Raw genomic sequence first — 17,309 nt, forward strand, 5'->3', positions numbered from 1 at the left:
TTTTTTAGAGCAGGCGGGATGTGAAAGTCTTGAAGAATAACTCATTGATCAATCTCCAACAAGGCATAGAGTTGGTCGTGTAAACCTTGCCTAGAAGTTATTTGGAGAAAACGTGCGCGTTACTCCTTAAACGTCAATTTCTTGTTTTCACTTAGACGAACAAACAGGTAAAGCAGTTTTCTTTTTTCCCTTATGTTCTAATAACTTTTAAAATGGCACTCATTGATATATTCACTCAGTAGCTAGCTTACTAAGGTTAGCTAAGTCCTACCTCGTTTCTGTTTGGCTTAACGTAGCTACAAACGTTACACCAAGTTCCCTAGCCAGCCAAATGTAACATTCAAATTGAATACATTTTTTTAGTCATCGGGACAGTTTACTTGCTGTTGATGCTAACATACCAGTTGAAAGCTCTCTAACAATAAGTTGTAACGTGATTTTCTGTAACGTTAGTCATTGATGTGCGGGTGAACTTTTCTACGTTACCGCGAGCTGTTATCTTGTGTTGTTTATCTGTAGTATAGCTACATAAGGTGCACCACATGGTGAAATTTGTACTAGCTTTGCCACTTTACTGCTTCCTGTGAAGCAAAACAAATACGCTAACGTTAACCTTGAACAGATTGCTTATTTTCATGTTTTTTCCCCCCCCGTTTTGACTAATGTTTTCATCTGCATTTTGAAAAAAAATAAAAATGAATGTTGTCGGTGAAATAACGCGTCTTAGGTGGGAGGAAATAGTTTGTTTTCGATGTTATTACTTGTGTTTTGTTCACTGGTGTTTATTTCGAGCCAGCGGAGTGAACAAGACCTCAGCTGAGAGCGCAAAAGTAAAAGCCAAGCAGCCGTCGAGCTCGCCGCTTACGACTTACTAAGAACAAAGCACGGTCTATGCGGGCAAAATACCGTTTAACTATTATAATAATCGATTCCAAACTATATACAAGATAGTATTTCGGTGTGTTTCATTGTCAGAGAGCGAAGGCACATTGTTTGCTAGCGCTCCCTCCCGTCCGGATGTGCTTGCTTTTAAAAGAACTGGGAGTGGCCTGCAGCTCAGTTTCCCGCACTGTATTTAAATCAGCTTGTTCCCTCCCTTTCTGATACTGTGTTGAAGTGACAGCCCAGTGATGACAGCATTACAATACACGGAATAAGGACTGGCATAATCATAAATTCTTCTACTGAGAAACATTTAATTCTTTGACTAGAGTTAGACCATAAAGAAAAATGTTTTAATGATGTAATTGATAGGAACTGTGTGCTTTGACAATGTCCGCACAGTTCTTTCAAAAAGCAACAATCCAGGTTGTTTTATAAAATCGGGCTTTGTGTGGATTGAAAGCTAAAAAGAGGAGGGGGGAAGATTCATTTTAAATTTGGCCAGCTCAGTGTGAATATGGACTTAGTCATAGTTGCAGGTTCAGAATCAGTAAATCTTTATTGTCCATTACAAGAATACAAGTTAAATTTATCTTTAACACGCTTCACAAGAAAAAAAAAAACCCACAACACACAGTAAACTACAAGTAAACACAACAGTGCATAGAGAGTAAGAGCATGTGAAATTAAAATGGTAACTTAATCCCAAAATGTATCATTTTAAAACTTCAAAATGATTGGCTACCTGGTAAGTGTCTGAACAGGCTCAAGATGATGATATTCATCTGGACTCAATACATGTCATGAATTTTGGTTCAAATCTTAATCAAGACCACCAATAATAATACTTGCATGTATTAATATTCCTCTATTAATATGTGCAATTAGCAGAGAAAGTCAAGACTATTTTGTTGAACTGACCTTTAAAAAAAAAAAAAAAAAAAAAAAACTACACTAGTGTGCTACTTCTAGCAGAAAATGCCAAAAAACAAATTTTAGATTGATGCACAGACCAAACCTATAAGTCTTATCAGACAAAGCCATAGTGGTTTGCTATACAATGCACTTTATTAGGCTTGATCTGTATGTATATGTAAGAGATGACAAATGTATCTATACTATTGTTTAAACATGTATTTACTGAAGCTGTTTGCAGTGGATGCTGTTGGACTTAAATGCAAATAAATACAAATTAATAGCAGACAAATCTTGTTGATGGAGTAAACAAAACTGTCTAGCTTCTGATCACTGACGTCTGCTGGAGTTGAAGATGTATACGATCAAATGATCCAATAAACAAGACTAATTACTGGGATTACTTGCAGTATCTAATAAAATTATTGCAGTGATTATTGTGGCTATAATGGGTCATGGTTTGGCTGTTGACACAGGGCAGCTGCAATGTGGATTCAAGTGCGCACAATGGATGGGAAGGAAACCCACCGGGTGGATTCCTTGTCCAAACTCACCAAGGTGGATGAACTGCGTCTCAAAATCATGGAACTCTTCAAGGTGGAGCCGGAGAGACAGAGGCTGTTTTACCGCGGCAAGCAGGTGAGGCAGCATGGTCAAAATCTTGTTCAGAGACGTGTCTTTGATACTGTTCATGCTGATATTTGTGTCCCATTAAGTTCAAGTCTGAAAGCTTCTCAAAGTATTAGCATTTAAAAAAGACTGTCTTTTAACATGGTTAATAGAAGGCATGTTGTTAGGGTTTTTAATTCAATCCCAGGTAAGATTACATTTTTAGCATAAAACATGCATTAAATTTTAATAAACATGTGATGATTATGAATTAAATTTCCTATTATGAAAAATATCTCCTATATAAGTGTGCAGACATCAGCAGGAAAAAAGAGGGACCAATGAAACAAACAAAAATAGGAAGTGCTGCTTTTGTTCTTTTTAACCATGTCATATATTTTTGTTTTGTCAGATGGAAGACGGCCATACCATATTCGACTACAACGTGGGCCTAAACGACATAGTGCAACTGCTTGTTAGACAGAAGACGGCCCCTGCTGATGTTGTCAAAAGCAAAGACAAAGAAGCTGAGCTCTCCGACTCTGATTCTGGTTGTGGCTCAACCCAGAGTGAGTCTGACAAGAGCTCAACTCATGGCGAGGTAGAGGGTCAGACCGCTGGCACCTCTGCCCAGACAAACACCCCAGAGCTCGTTGATCCAGGGTTCGGATTTTACAAGGTGCGTTTTAAAGCTGGTAGTCAGGGTTAAATTAGGTGTTTGTATTAAGTGGTTACAGGTTACTTTCACTTTATGGGGAAGGGGGAAATCAAATATTTCTGTTAGGGATAGGTGGTATACAAATATTGGTGATTTGGTTAAAGTGGGCTTATAGTTCTTTATAGACATTGTGAAAATGTGTAATTTTACCCCATGTTTTGAAATTAGGTGTATGTCAGGATGAAGGCCTGACAAGACTTGATATTCAGAGGTGCCGTTTTGCAATAAAAAAAACTGAAAAATCTAATTTTTTGGAACATTCAAAGAAAAACACTTGAATGATGACATTTGTTAGGTTGTTACTTATTGTGCTGGAAAAAGATGTTGCAAACTTTTTTCTTTTGTGTTTAAAGATCAATGAGCTGGTGGATGCAAGGGACTTGAACATGGGGGCATGGTTTGAGGCCCAGATCGTGAATGTTACTAAGACAACAAAGACGCCTAAAGAGGAGGCTGCTGAGGCACAGGAAGAGGAGATATTGTACCATGTTAAATATGAAGAGTAAGAATCCTTTTTCTATTATGAGTGTCCAAAGATTTTTACCATCAGTCGACATTCAGGTTAGATGAGTCTTACAAAGCTGTCATGATATTTTTGTGAAAATCAAACTATTGATCCCAGCTAACATCACTCTGTCAATGCAAGATTTGCCAACTATCGGTGTATTACCATAAAACAGCAGGGTTTTTTTTGTTTTTTAACAAATAGCCAATCACCTGCAATGTAGAGCTTTGATTTGGTTGACAGAAGAAGAAACTAATTGGTTTTCAGCAGAGAAAATGTTAAAGGTTATATTGATAACATTTTTATGTAGACAAATATTTGGGGGGAAAAAAAACATCCACAGAGCTTTTGGAAAGGTGCAGATTTTTACTTAATCATTTAAAAAAATTTGACTGGTCCAAAATTAATGTTTTGTTTATCTCTGTGTGAGATGTCTGATGTTTGGTTCCTGCTTCTAACAAGGCTTGTGAGCCAATAGTATAGTGTCGTTTGTATCATGTAGTATAGTTGCCAGTTAGTGTGGAGAAAACAGACACTGACGTTAGCACATATTTGCCATCTTAGTTTAATAGTCCGAACAACAATAACCCATAAAATTACAGTTGTGCATACAAACAAAATAAACAACTACCGACAGTCATAGTCTTTAAAGCCTTAACTAATGTGTTGTCACCGGTTAGATTGTCAAAATTAGAAAAATAACAGCTTCAAACCCTGAGGAGCTATGTTAGCATTCGCAACAGTTTATGTAGGGCAACTTGATTACCAGTGTGGCATGTCGCAGGTAAATTTAAAGTTCCTAACTACTGTAAATTTGCTCATTATACTGTTTAGACCCAAAACGTGACTGTTATTGAGGGTGTCATCTCATAGCAGTCTAACGTTAGCCCTATTAAGAGACGCTCAGCTGAAGTACTTGTGGCTAGCTAGCCATGTGGCCAGCTGCGTTGAACTCAACAGCTACGGTACTCGCGTCCAATATAAAAATCTGAAAATACTGACATGATCATATAGTCGTCCTTTCCTAACGTCAAAGAACGGGGGGGTGTTACCGAAAGCTAGCTAGCCTTAAGATTACCATAGGTAACGTTACATGAAACACTACTGCACAAAGTAACCCAAATATATAGCTAATGTATAGCTATATGTTGGAAGGGTGGAGTGCGTCATCTAGTGGCTGGATGTTAACAGTGTTATTAATAGCACCTTTTTAAAGACTGAAAGCACACAACTGAGCATCAGAATTGCAGAAGCAAACAATAAAATTGATTATAAATCGTGGTGGGATTATATTGACTTGCTGTAAAATACAGGAAGGAGATGGAGCATATGGAACTTTTTTTTTTTTCTTCAAGAACAGACTAAGTCTCAATTAACCAAAACAAAAACCGTAAACCAAAGACAATTATTGTTGACGCTCCCAAAGGTGAAGAGGACTAAAGGGGAAAATATACAGATTTAGTTCATGTAAGCATGTTTCAGACAGCTAATTGGTGTATTACTTCCTTATCTTTCAGGCACAGTGAGCATATTTTCAGTTAAATAAGTTAGCTTCATAGTCTTATCAGAGCTGCAGTGAGGAAATGTCAGTGTACTTAATATGCAACATTAAAGTTCTAAAATGATCATAATGGACACAATAAAACTGTTTTCTCTCGTGTCACATACAGTGTAAATATGTGAAGAAAGACATTGCTGGATAGACGTATAGTAGTTTAAAACGCACTAATTTAGACCACCAACTTGCCAGTTAGACAATGTAATGTGTGCTTTCATTGGTTGAATTGAAATAAACAGCTGTTACTCTACTATTAATGTAAAATGATTACATCCTGCTGCAGGTTCACATAAAAGGCTTATGACGGATGGCCATTCATGGAATGGCACAATTTCAAATTCAGAGACTTGAACTCTCACTAGACAAGACAAAGGCATTGCCTTTGAAATCTTCATTGTAGGACTAAAATTGATATTGAACTAAAATATAACTTCATGTTTGTAGCCATAACAGTTGAAGCATTGGGTTTTCTGAGGTGCTCTTGTGTTAGTGTTGGAGGAGCATAGTTGTTCAAACCTGCTGCACCAGCATTTCCTGGTGATCTAGATCCTCACCGTGCAAACATACTTTTATACATTCAGCTACACTCCCTGGCAGCACTGTGTAGGAAGCGCCTGTGGTAGTGCGTGGCTTGCCTCTGAACTGCAAACTGATATGGTATCACATTTACTATCACAGCTACCCAGAGAACGGGGTGATTCAGTTGCTGGTAAAGGATGTTCGTCCGAGGGCCCGTACGGTGTACCAGTGGCACCAGCTGGAGCCAGGAATGGTTGTTATGGTCAACTACAACCCAGACGACCCCAAGGAGCGTGGCTACTGGTACGACGCTGAGATCCAGAGAAAGAGGGAGACGCGCACCCTGCGAGAGATCTACGCCAAGATTATCCTTGGGTAAAGGCTTTGTTGCATGTTATGGTTTAGTTAATGCATTTTGTAGTAGCACACACAGTAGGGGAAACTGCCACAAGTCAACTATCATCTGAGTGAATAACTGCTCAGCCTGCTGCAGTGGCAGGTGAACATCATCTTGTGGTCCCATCTATATATCAGTTTGTTGGGGTTTTAGATGCCACAGTAGCAGTTGACAGAAGTAAATTTCCTGCTGTGGTATCAACGTAGATTTCAGAATATGGTACTATGAAGGTAACATTTTAAGTTGTTTGGGTGTTAAACATAGTTTGTGAATTTGGATCTCATTTATGCCTAGAGGAAAGAGGTACATTTGATAGTATAAAAAGTATATTGCCCTACCTTTTTAAAAAATAATAATAATAAATAAATATATATATATATATATATATATATATATATTATTTACTGCTGCATTTCTGTCTGCGGTTTTCCATTACTTGCTAAGTTTCATGTTTTTGAAGTGATTCACATATATATATTATTGTAAGCAGGAGAATGTACTATTTTGCCACTATGCAGGACACTTTGGCAGTTTGCTTCTTTGTTTGCAGTGATGCTGGTGACTCGCTTAATGACTGCCGGATCATGTTCCTGACCGAAATCTACAAAATTGAGGAGCCTGGTTCTCTGGGTGACACCCCAGCTGGATCAGAGAGTCCACTAAAAAGTAGGTTTAAGGATGAAATGTTTAAATTGTAAAGCTGTGTGTTAGTAGCTATGGACATTGGTAGGAATTTTCCCTTGTGAATCATCAGGAATTAGATTTTTGAATCTTGTCTGTGTGAACAGTTGATGTTAATTGGTACATATGAATCCTGCCTTACCCCATTCTATTGAAAATGCTGTATAATGAAATAAATATATAATATAATAAAATGTCTGTATTCTCCAGGATCAAATGGACCTGAGTGCAAGCACTGTAAGGATGATCCCAAAAAAAACTGTCAGTGGTGTAACTGCCATATCTGTGGCATCAAGCAGGATCCTGACAAACAGTTGCTGTGTGATGAATGCGACATGGCCTATCACACGTACTGCCTGAACCCTCCGCTCACCTCTATCCCAGAAGACGAGGACTGGTCAGTAGGATCAGAAGCAGAACTCCACAATTCATTAAATACAAATGCCATTTGTTTGAATATAAAGTTAGGAAATTACCAGTCATATGTTGATGATTAAAGAGTGATCTTGTAGTTGTTGTGACATTTGTGACCTGTATTGTAAAGTAATTTTTCCAGTGTACTCATTATTGGCCTGGATGATGCTGTTCCTTTATCATAAAGCCAAAAATGTTTTCCAAGTGCTTCAAAGCTTAATTTGTAGCTGTTTTGTGCAACCTTGGACTTGTTAAGGCATGAAGTGTCAGAGCTGTTTGGCTAATCAAAACACTAAACAGGAGTCTGTTTTTGTAACTCAGAAATCAACAGGCCAAAACTCAGATTGAAGGTCATCTTTTTGATCATCACTTGTGTTTTAATTAATACGTTATGCTTGACTTGACCTTTACTCTATATGTCATACTGTCTCAGGTATTGTCCAGGTTGCCGTAATGACGCCAGTGAGGTTGTGTTGGCTGGAGAGAAGCTGAAAGAGAGCAAGAAGAAAGCTAAGATGGCTTCAGCCAGCTCCTCCAGCCAGAGGGACTGGGGCAAGGTGAGTGCTGACACAGTGAATCTTTTATTCAGAGGTGCAAAAAATATTTTGATTATTTCTAGATATTTAAAATTAGGATTTGGATAAGTAGCTTCTAGACATGGGGTTCTTATTATTGTTGAAATGACCAACAATGAATATTTTATACCAAGGTGACGAGTTCTTTTTTTTGGCAAAGATAGATGGCTATCGGCACTGGTTACAGTACATACAGTATGTTGTGAGAAATAAGCTTACATCCTTGGGTCCTTGTAGACAACTAGCTACGTTACTATACTTGGTGTTGAACACCAAAGTTTTCAAATACAAACCATTTACTCCTCCCCCCCACCAGGGAATGGCCTGTGTTGGTCGAACCAAGCAGTGCACTATCGTCCCGTCCAACCATTATGGCCCAATCCCCGGCATCCCAGTCGGCTCCCTTTGGAAGTTCAGAGTGCAGGTCAGTCCACGCAGTTGGAGAGTTGAATTAATACTGATGAAGAAACTGTTGCAACATACGTAGTACATAAACAATAAAAAGGTTGTCATTTGTTCCAGTGGTTAGCAATAATGTTAAAATTTGTTGGTTTTTCTAGGTCAGTGAATCTGGCGTCCACAGGCCACATGTAGCTGGGATTCACGGCAGGAGCAATGATGGTGCCTACTCTCTGGTCCTGGCAGGAGGCTATGAGGATGACGTGGTATGCTGTTTCTTTCTTTATTTAGTTTTTAAATTTTTTTATTTATTTATTTTTTTAAATATAAATAGTAGTAATATAAAAGGTGGTGAGGATAACTTAATAACTTAATGAGGTTAAAGTCAAGTCAATTTCACCTATGTAGCCCAATATCACAAATCACAAATGTGCCTCGGCGGCTTTACAGTCTGTACAGCATTTGACGACCTCAATCTTTAGACCCTGTAAGGGAAAAACTCTCCAAAAAAAAAAACTTTTCACAAGAAAAAAGTGATGAAACCTCCGGAAGAGCTACAGGTGAGGGAAATAATATTAGTTGCCTCATTATGACATGAAACCCGTGTTTCTATTAACATAACCAGTTTAGACCTTTTTATGCCAGAGTTTAAAACTACAGAGAAGGTGTGTGTGTGTGTGCAGCAGATTTTAATGTGTGTAATATTTCTGATGTGTCTTACATTATAGGATGATGGTAATGAGTTCACTTATACTGGCTCTGGAGGGCGAGATCTTTCTGGAAACAAGAGGACTGCTGAGCAATCATGTGATCAGACACTTACCCACATGAACCGGTATGATGCTAAAGGACATAGCGCTGCCTTTTTAATCAACAGGATTTCTGAATTGTCAGTTTTTGCTTAATTTCATTTTGCATATCTAAATTGCTTTCTCTGGTTCTCACCAGGGCGCTGGCTCTCAACTGCAACGTCCCTGTCAACGACAAAAACGGAGCGGAGTCCAAGAACTGGAAGGAAGGCAAACCGGTTAGAGTTGTGCGCAGCTGCAAGGGTCGCAAGCACAGTAAATACAGCCCTGAGGAAGGAAACCGATATGATGGGATATATAAGGTATGAGGGAACACTGGACAGGTTTCTGTATGTGCTTTGGGGGAGGGGATTTGTCAAACTGGCTGATACACTACAATTATGCTAACTAATATCAATCAATCAAGCTTTATTTCTATAGCACCTTCCAACAACCGAAGCTGAACCAAAGTGCTGTACAACATTAAAAACAAGATAAAAAATAATAATGATAATAACAAATGATAATAAAAGTACAAATAGGTCAGCAGAGCACATTACAACATTAAGATAAAAAGAAGTAATAATCATGGGGTGTGACAATTTATAAATTGAATGATCAACTGCAAAGATCTTTTAAAAATAAATAAATATAATTAATTGGTTAGCCTCACCATAACTCAATTACCAGTAAGCTAACAACTACCTCTAGTTTGAATAACTCATGTTTGATTATTAATCTTGTAACTTTGAGCACCTATTTGTAGTTTTACTTTGTGATTGACTTCCTTCAGGTGGTGAAGTACTGGCCAGCCAAGGGCAAGTCTGGCTTCTTGGTCTGGCGGTATCTGCTGAAGCGTGATGATGATGAGCCGGCACCATGGACCAGAGATGGCAAGGACCGCATCAAGAAGCTCGGTCTCGCCATGCAGGTAGAGATGATCATTCAGACTACATTATACCAAGAGTTTTTGTATACAAAAAGTACTTGTACTTTGTTTGCAGTAGCTCCCAATTCAATTAGATTCATATACTTTTAATACAATATTGACTGAAAATATACTGACAGCAGAAAACTGAATGAATAAAAACAATTTCCTTGTTTTACAAGCAGATCCTGAACTCCAGATGATTAAATTGAAGTATAAAAATGTGTCTATGAAGATGTATAACAAATGTTATACGAATGTTTAAACATGCTAATGTTGGCATGTTTGTCAACATGACACTAATATAATTTAGCATGTTACAGTACAAGCATGTTAATATTCTAACATTTTTAATTTTAGTTACATGGTAATTGTTAGTGTTTTTTTAATTTATTTTTTTAACTGTTTGTAATCCTTGATATCCTGCTAAAAGACATGTCGATAAGCATGCAAATGTTAGCGATCAGCTCAAAGCACAGTTTGCAGTAGCATAACTTCAATTAAATGGACTCAATCTTGTTCCAGTATCCTGCTGGATATCAGAAAGAGAAAGAGAACAAAAATGAAGTGGAGGAAGAGGCGGCAACACCCAGCAAAGCAAAGAGGAAGAGAAAATCTCAGAGCAGCGGTAAGTTCTGTGTGTATGTGGGGGCAAAAATGTGTATTGCTATGGCAAATTGATGTTTATTAGGTTTGTGTTGTTTTTTTTTTTTGTTGTTGTTGTTTTTTTCCCCCCTCTTTGTAATTCCTTAGTGAATTTAAAGTGTTTCTTTCTGTCAGACTCCCCCAAGACCTCACCAGCCAAGACTCCTAAGAAAATAAAGGTAGAAGTGTACAAACTTACCAAGGAGCAGAAAACCCTCATCAAGAATGACAAGCCAAACCAGAAGCTGTGGGATGAAGCCATGGAGTCACTGTCACTTGGACCGGTGAGGATGGCTTTGTATAAAGCCTTTGTTTGTGAAACTGTGGGCCTGTTTGTCTGCATTTGGATGGGAACAATGAAGCGGTAAATACAACTTGGAATTTTGAAATCACTTCAACACCTTTTTTAGGCAGGCAATAATAATAATTTGTTATAAATAAATTAGTGGTTTAGTGTTGAGAGAATAGAAGCCCTAGCATAACAAATGTACTACAAGCAAACACTTACATACATCACATTGGTGTGATTTCAAGTGAAGCAGCATTGCATTTTTAAAAAAAATTTTTTTAGCAATAACTTTAAAGAAACTGCAACTGTGCTCTTGCATACAAAGTTCTATTTCACAACAATTCTGTGCTTACAGTGGATGTATTGCTTAACTAAAAATGGCTAGTATAAATGAGAAGTTTGGTTTGTGTGACTGTTGGGTTGAGCTTTGTCAGTGCTGCATTTTGCTGCTCCTTAAAACCACAGTCTGAACTAGTTGTCTTCAGATGGGTATTTTGTTTAGAGCAACGGAGGAGCTTGTTGGTGTCTTTGCAAATGATAACTGAGGTGCTCAGGAAATCTCTCACACTTATGAAGTAGCAGAGGGCTGTGTCTTAGTAAAAAAAAAAAAAAAAAAAAAAAAAAAAAAAAAACAGCTACTGAGAACTGCTTTAAACCTCCTGCTCTGGACAGTTTAGTGATTTAAAATTGTTTGCAATGTCTTTTAGCACCTTTTTTTTTTTTTTTTTTTTTTTTTTCTCTGCAGAAATTCTTGAACAAAGTTGAGGAAGTTTTCCTCTGCATTTGCTGCCAAGAAGTGGTCTATCAGCCCGTCACCACAGAGTGTCAACACAATGTCTGCAGGGTAAGAAACAACATTGTCCCAGATTTTGGGATCCTGAGTGACTAAACTATGGGAAGTTGATTTGATAGATTTACAACTTATTAGCAGGTGCCAAACAAAATGGTGATAAACAAGACTCCATGGCTACATTGCTGTTGCAATACATTGCACTTACATAGATGAGCTTTCACCCTGTAGATACATTTACATCTTTAAAATACAGGGAGCAGGGAAAACACTGGAAAGTCTTGTTTTTTGAGAGGGATGTTTTTGATGAATGATATATGACCTAAAAGATGCCTTTATTTTGTTGTTGCAGTAGGGGTGGCGTTTGAATGGTTATCTTTAACGTCATAGTAGCTGTAGTAGCTTTTGATCTATCAACACATCCCTACCTTAACACCCACCTCTGACAAAATGAAATGTCACTGAAACTGTCAAATTGCATTCTGGATCATGCAGAAAACCACTAACTAAAGAAGGTCATGGAGAAAAACTTTAAAATCACAAATTGATATTTAACAACACAAGAGTAACCTGTTAAACAGTGAACTTCAAATTTAAAAACGGAGCCCCTGAGAACTGAAACCTGTGTTCTTTTTGCTCCAGGAATGCCTTCAGCGGTCCTTCAAAGCAGATGTGTACACCTGCCCGGCCTGCAGGCACGACCTGGGCAAAAACTACTCCATGGCCGTCAACAAATCCCTGCAGGACATTCTAAATCAGTTTTTCCCAGGGTACAGCAATGGGCGATGATCATTGGTTCTGCCTACTCAACCCTCGAGGAAACGCGATGTAAACTGTAAGGGGAATTTTCAGTAGAGGCAATAAAGAATCAGTTTCTCTTAATATATTTTTATGATTATAAAACTACAATGTTTGTGGACTTCAATGCTACCATGTTTCACCTTGGATCTGCCATGATGTGTAGTCAATGATAAATTGAAAATTCCTTTGTAACTGTACCATTACACCGTTAAAATGTTCAACCTTGATTTTACTCCCAGCGTTTCATTTTGTTCCATTAACTAATGCTAATATTATCCATAATGTAAAATGTTTGTTACTTTTAACTAAATCCCTCCATGTTTAGCACTCCTTAAGAGAACGTTAAGTCAAAATTAGCCGTTTGCCAAACTTTTTTGTTTGTCTTGTACAAGACTATTATTAGAATCTGGATCTTATCTGGTCTGCCGTTAGTTTGGCTGTGTTTGGTCTTCATTTTGGTGCAGTTTTTAAAAAATCTGATCATGCAGTTAATATTATTATAATATTAATTGGTCTACATTCACATCTGACCTGGAAGGCTCTATTGCGTGTCCTGTAGCTCTGCACTTGTCTGTACTTCTACTTTTTAAAATCTCTGCTTGTTCTGTTTGTCTCTGTTTACAAACAGAATGCAGCTTGATTTTCTATTAAGTCAATTTATAAACCAGACAAAAACAGACTATCACGATAATGTTGTCTTGACAGGCTTCCAAATGTGACACCTCCTGTGTGTCCTGGCATGATCAGATGATTTAAATTGCACAATGACAAGTGAACAAAGCCCTTTTCTTTTTCTTTTTTTTCTTCTTTTTTTTTGAGAAAAGAGGCCTTCTGAAACTAAAGCTGCTCCATCAAGTGTAGATGAGATCTTATGTACAAGCACAAACTGAACCAAAGTTTTGTTTTTCTGCTCTTCAGCAGTCTAAGGGGAAGTGTCCTGTCGGGGAGCGGTGTCATCACATATGGTTGGATTTTCTAACTTGTGTATTGGTTCCTTAAATATTTTCATACAGTAACTGTATATTTGTGTATGAAGTTTGTGAAAGTTGGTTTAAAAGTTACTATGAATTTGATATATACCTTGAAAGCAAAACATGAGATTCTTAAGGCCATTATATTCTGTGGTGTAGATTTGATTTCCCCTGTTTTTCAAAACGTTAATTTTGATAAAGTCCAAAGAAACAAAAGTACTTAACAAAGAGTGTAATGTAGAACTCCCATCTAGCTCTTTAGACATTGTCCCTGACACGCAAACCTAATTGAGTCTAGAAACTGTATTTGTATTTTTTGCTAAAATTTAAATTTGTACTTTTTCATCATTTTTTTTTTTTTTTTTTTAAATAATCTATTACTGCCATCTGTGGGGTGGGGTGGGGGGCTGTTCAGTCAGATTGTCTCCTGTGGTCACTTTTACTATCTGACCTCATTTAAAAAAAACAGAATATGCTTGCATTAAGTTGAAACGTTAAGGAAATTCCACACAGTGCTCCTGAAATTTGATATTGAATCTAAATTATCTGAATTTGTTATTTACTACTTTTGCCGTTGCCTTGTCTTTTATGAATATTTGGTGTTGAATTTCAACAGCAGTGTGTGACAATGTCCATCCACATGTCAGCACTTTGCGTTTTGATGCAGAGACAAAGATTTGCATAGACTGGGAAATGTATATTTTCTGAAATTGTATAATTTTTTAGTCCATTTTAGTTTTGATATGTAGTTTTAGAATTGCTTGCACACGTTTGGTGCAAAAATTTGTTATTCAATAAAAAAGTGAAAATGAATTTGGTTTTTTTTGGTTGGTTTTGTTTGTATTGAAAGAGGTAGTTAAATGGTTGTGCCTTTTTTAGTTCTGACAAAGATAAAGACCAATGATACATTTTAAGTACAGAACTGGTTTTAAACTTGATTGATTTTAAAAGGTAGAAAATCACTCAAACATCAAAATTCAGAGAAACTGGATAAGGAAATTTGAGTAATAGAGCATGATGTTCGGGGTTTTGAACAAACTCATACAGGGATCATGAGAATACTGGTTAAAAATGTGTTTACTTGCACTGAGGGTATTTTGTTTTTGTAATGGTCGACGGAGCATAAGTCTTTAGTGAACTCGGCACCGTCTACGTGCATGACGTGCACGTCCGATAAGTACGAGCACCGGGGATGAGGGGTAGTGAGCGCCTATTTGCATTGGTTTATTTGTGTGTCTATAACCGAATAAACCAATCATATCGTCGGGTTTGTGACCAACAATTCTATCTCCCAGGTGATTCAACCAATCGCAAGGCGTAGTTTCTAAAGTGGGCGTGACAACTACTAGCTTGAGCTAGGTAATGCTAGAGGAAAATTGATCCAGGGAATTACTAAACGAAACCAAATCGATTGAACAAAACAGGGAGAGGACAATACTTTGTTGCAGGAGGTAATATTTCCCAAACGGGATTCATTTAACTCAATCGCGAAGACCGTATTCGCGTGTAATTGATGTGTGGTGTCTGTCGTCGCGGTGTTTTGTCTAAATGCAGATATGGAAGTAGCTAGCTAGAAGCTAGCCAGCGCTAGCTGAGAATACATAAACGTTAAGACACGGTTAAGTGCAGCTAGTTCTGTTTAAATATATCGGTTGGTTTTGCGTATATGTACACCTTTGCTAGATTCAATTATAGGTTATGTGAGTTCCACATTTTACTCATTTTGAAGCGCTTCAGCTACAGTTTTTTTGTTCGCTGTCATTTGAGATAAAATGCTAGCAGTTAATGTTAGTTGTGCAGACCCATCGTCGTCCTTAGTAGTAGTAGTAGCAGCAGCAGCAGCAGCAGCAGCACCAGCACCCTGTAATAATAGCTCCTTTTAAAATCGAGCACCGTCGTTTTACTCTGACCAAGCCAGATATATGAATTAACTTGTTTGTGAGTATTAGCATCTCAGCACTTATTAAGGAGGACAGCGATCTGCAATATTGAAACAAGTTTCAGGCCCAGATGGAGTTAAAGGGGCTGTGTAGGCCCCTTTTTGTTGTGGTTAGACAGCTGTTGGTCATGTGGCCTTCCGTCCGTTGACTAGATCAGTTAGAAAGAGGGTCCTTGCTTATAAGATAACGTTACAAAATGTTGGAAGAGTGACTATTAAATATGAAAGTAAACCTAGTAAATTGCTATTTGTGTCGGTTTATGAACAGCCAGGTATTTTGGATACATGCCTTTCTCAGTCACTGATTAGGAAACAGTTTTGTGTTGGAGTGGGATTTAATTACATGTCATATATTAAATTCAGCAAAACATACCTAACTTCTCTCTTTTCATTCAGCTGCTTTAAACCTGATTATATCCTGTTAAGCTCACAGCATGTTTCCTGTACTACAGGGTATTTGTTCTTCATGCAAATGACTTGTTGAATTGTCTCAGTTTGCCTTGCCTTGTAGTGAGAACTCATAGTACAAATGAGTAACGTCACAATTACAGTTAGTGCTGTTTTAACACTGTGGTGGGCAGATGTGTGTGAAGTTATGCACGAGAAGCTACATATTTAGGGATGTAATTTTTTGTGTGTGTGCGTGTGTATATTTTGTTTAAGTCACAGGCACTATCCAAACCATGTGTAAGTGTTGCAGAGCAAATGCAGATGTAAAATGGGTTCTTATTTTCTGACATGCCAATCCTAAAGCTAAACTCTTTTTTTTAAATTTTTTTAAATGAACATATTATTAAATCCATCTATATTGTCAAGTGTGATGGAACTCTAAAAGTGGTACATGTATTGCAGTTAGGGACAGTCATTGAGAAAATATTAGTGTGTTTTTTGGGTTGCACCTGTGTGTACAGTGCCAATGTCATCTAAGTTCATCTTCAAACAGATAACTTCTTGTCACTCATTTGTGTGGAACAAACATTTATTTCATGTCACCTGTTTGGAGATACAAAAATTGATTGAGTTTTTGATCTTTCAGTAGCACTAAACTACATGCTGTACTGGAAATACACAACTTTATCCTCCCTGCTGACAAAAGCTGAGCTCTGTGCACCTTTTTACAGGACCAGTGTGTAAGATTTAGGGGGATGTATTGGCAGAATATGGCAGAAATTGAATATAATATTCACAAGTATCTTTTCATTAGTGTATAATCACCTGAAAATAAGAATAGTTGTGTTTTTGTTACCTTAGAATGAGCTCTTTATCTACAGAGGGATTGGGTCCTCTTCCACTGAAGACTGCCATGTTTCTACAGTAGCCCAGAATGGACAAAGCAAACACTGGCTCGAGAGGGCCTTTCGCATTTCTCACGAGTTTTGCGGCAACTGTAGGTTCTCCTACACACTTGGAAGGGGAGGGTGAGGCAAGGGGTATTCACTTGGTTGTACTCTGCAACCTCACCGCTAGATGCCACTAAATCCTACACACTGGTCCTTTTTAAGGAAGTTAATGTTATAGATATGCTCTGATTGAGCTAATAATTATTGTTGGATCAAACCCAGGCTTGCCATACATGTAGAACTGGGTGATGTGGTTGAAATCATTATAACAGTATTAATAAGGATATTTTCCCATTTCGATAGCCAATAGGGGATCAGCAAATGTAACCTGCTGGGTGGCACAGCACAAAACTACTTTAGGTCAGTCATCTTTTTCAATAAAAGGAATACATTGTTGGAATGCCCAACCAACGGAAATAAAAACACAAACTGATCTGAAAAAATTGCATGAAAAGGTGAAATACTGGCTGAAACAACCAAACCTGCGATCACTGATCTCTGATCATGCACTAGTGCACGCACACGCACATGGACGCATAGATAGAGAACTGATGCACATAGATAAACATACTCATAAATAGGGCTGGGACGATTCATCAACGTAATTGACATAATCGATTACGGAAATACATAAATTTGCATAACG

The 17,309-nt window shown here is 37.7% G+C and overlaps 2 protein-coding genes across 3 annotated transcripts in view; both read left to right on the top strand.

Annotated features, from left to right (window-relative positions):
- On the top strand, positions 1-14,197 carry uhrf1 (ubiquitin-like with PHD and ring finger domains 1). 2 transcript variants are annotated; one of them, XM_044200594.1, is made up of 18 exons: positions 1-167; positions 2,274-2,436; positions 2,819-3,085; positions 3,478-3,626; positions 5,866-6,081; positions 6,654-6,769; positions 6,995-7,181; positions 7,632-7,755; positions 8,090-8,197; positions 8,334-8,438; positions 8,901-9,007; positions 9,121-9,283; positions 9,754-9,891; positions 10,414-10,516; positions 10,669-10,817; positions 11,568-11,666; positions 12,255-12,447; positions 13,332-14,197. In XM_044200594.1, the coding sequence occupies exons 2-17, from the start codon at positions 2,284-2,286 to the stop codon at positions 12,399-12,401; spliced, it is 2,331 nt and encodes a 776-aa protein (XP_044056529.1). In that variant the 5' UTR covers positions 1-167; positions 2,274-2,283; the 3' UTR covers positions 12,402-12,447; positions 13,332-14,197. The 2 variants fall into 2 exon arrangements, with proteins under 2 accessions (XP_044056529.1, XP_044056528.1); XM_044200593.1 differs by having other exon boundaries at positions 2-167; positions 12,255-14,197.
- A 485-nt stretch (positions 14,198-14,682) lies between these two features.
- The window catches only part of kdm4b (lysine (K)-specific demethylase 4B), a 54,907-nt gene continuing 52,280 nt past the window's right edge, over positions 14,683-17,309 (top strand). Inside the window, exon 1 of the mRNA XM_044200585.1 lies at positions 14,683-14,835. The gene's annotated coding sequence lies outside the window, so the exon portion shown is untranslated. The remainder of the gene's footprint in view (positions 14,836-17,309) is intronic.

Source organism: Siniperca chuatsi, linkage group LG6 (genome assembly GCF_020085105.1).
Source record: "Siniperca chuatsi isolate FFG_IHB_CAS linkage group LG6, ASM2008510v1, whole genome shotgun sequence".
NCBI classification, from domain to species: domain Eukaryota; kingdom Metazoa; phylum Chordata; class Actinopteri; order Centrarchiformes; family Sinipercidae; genus Siniperca; species Siniperca chuatsi.

Bases quoted from the DNA above. Each gene is read 5' to 3' on its own strand.
- uhrf1 (XM_044200594.1), top strand. From the start codon at position 2,284: ATGTGGATTCAAGTGCGCACAATGGATGGGAAGGAAACCCACCGGGTG. The intron at 7,756-8,089 runs GTGAGTGCTGAC...CCCCCCCACCAG, and splicing joins GCCAGAGGGACTGGGGCAAG to GGAATGGCCTGTGTTGGTCG. The intron at 10,818-11,567 runs GTGAGGATGGCT...TTTTCTCTGCAG, and splicing joins AGTCACTGTCACTTGGACCG to AAATTCTTGAACAAAGTTGA.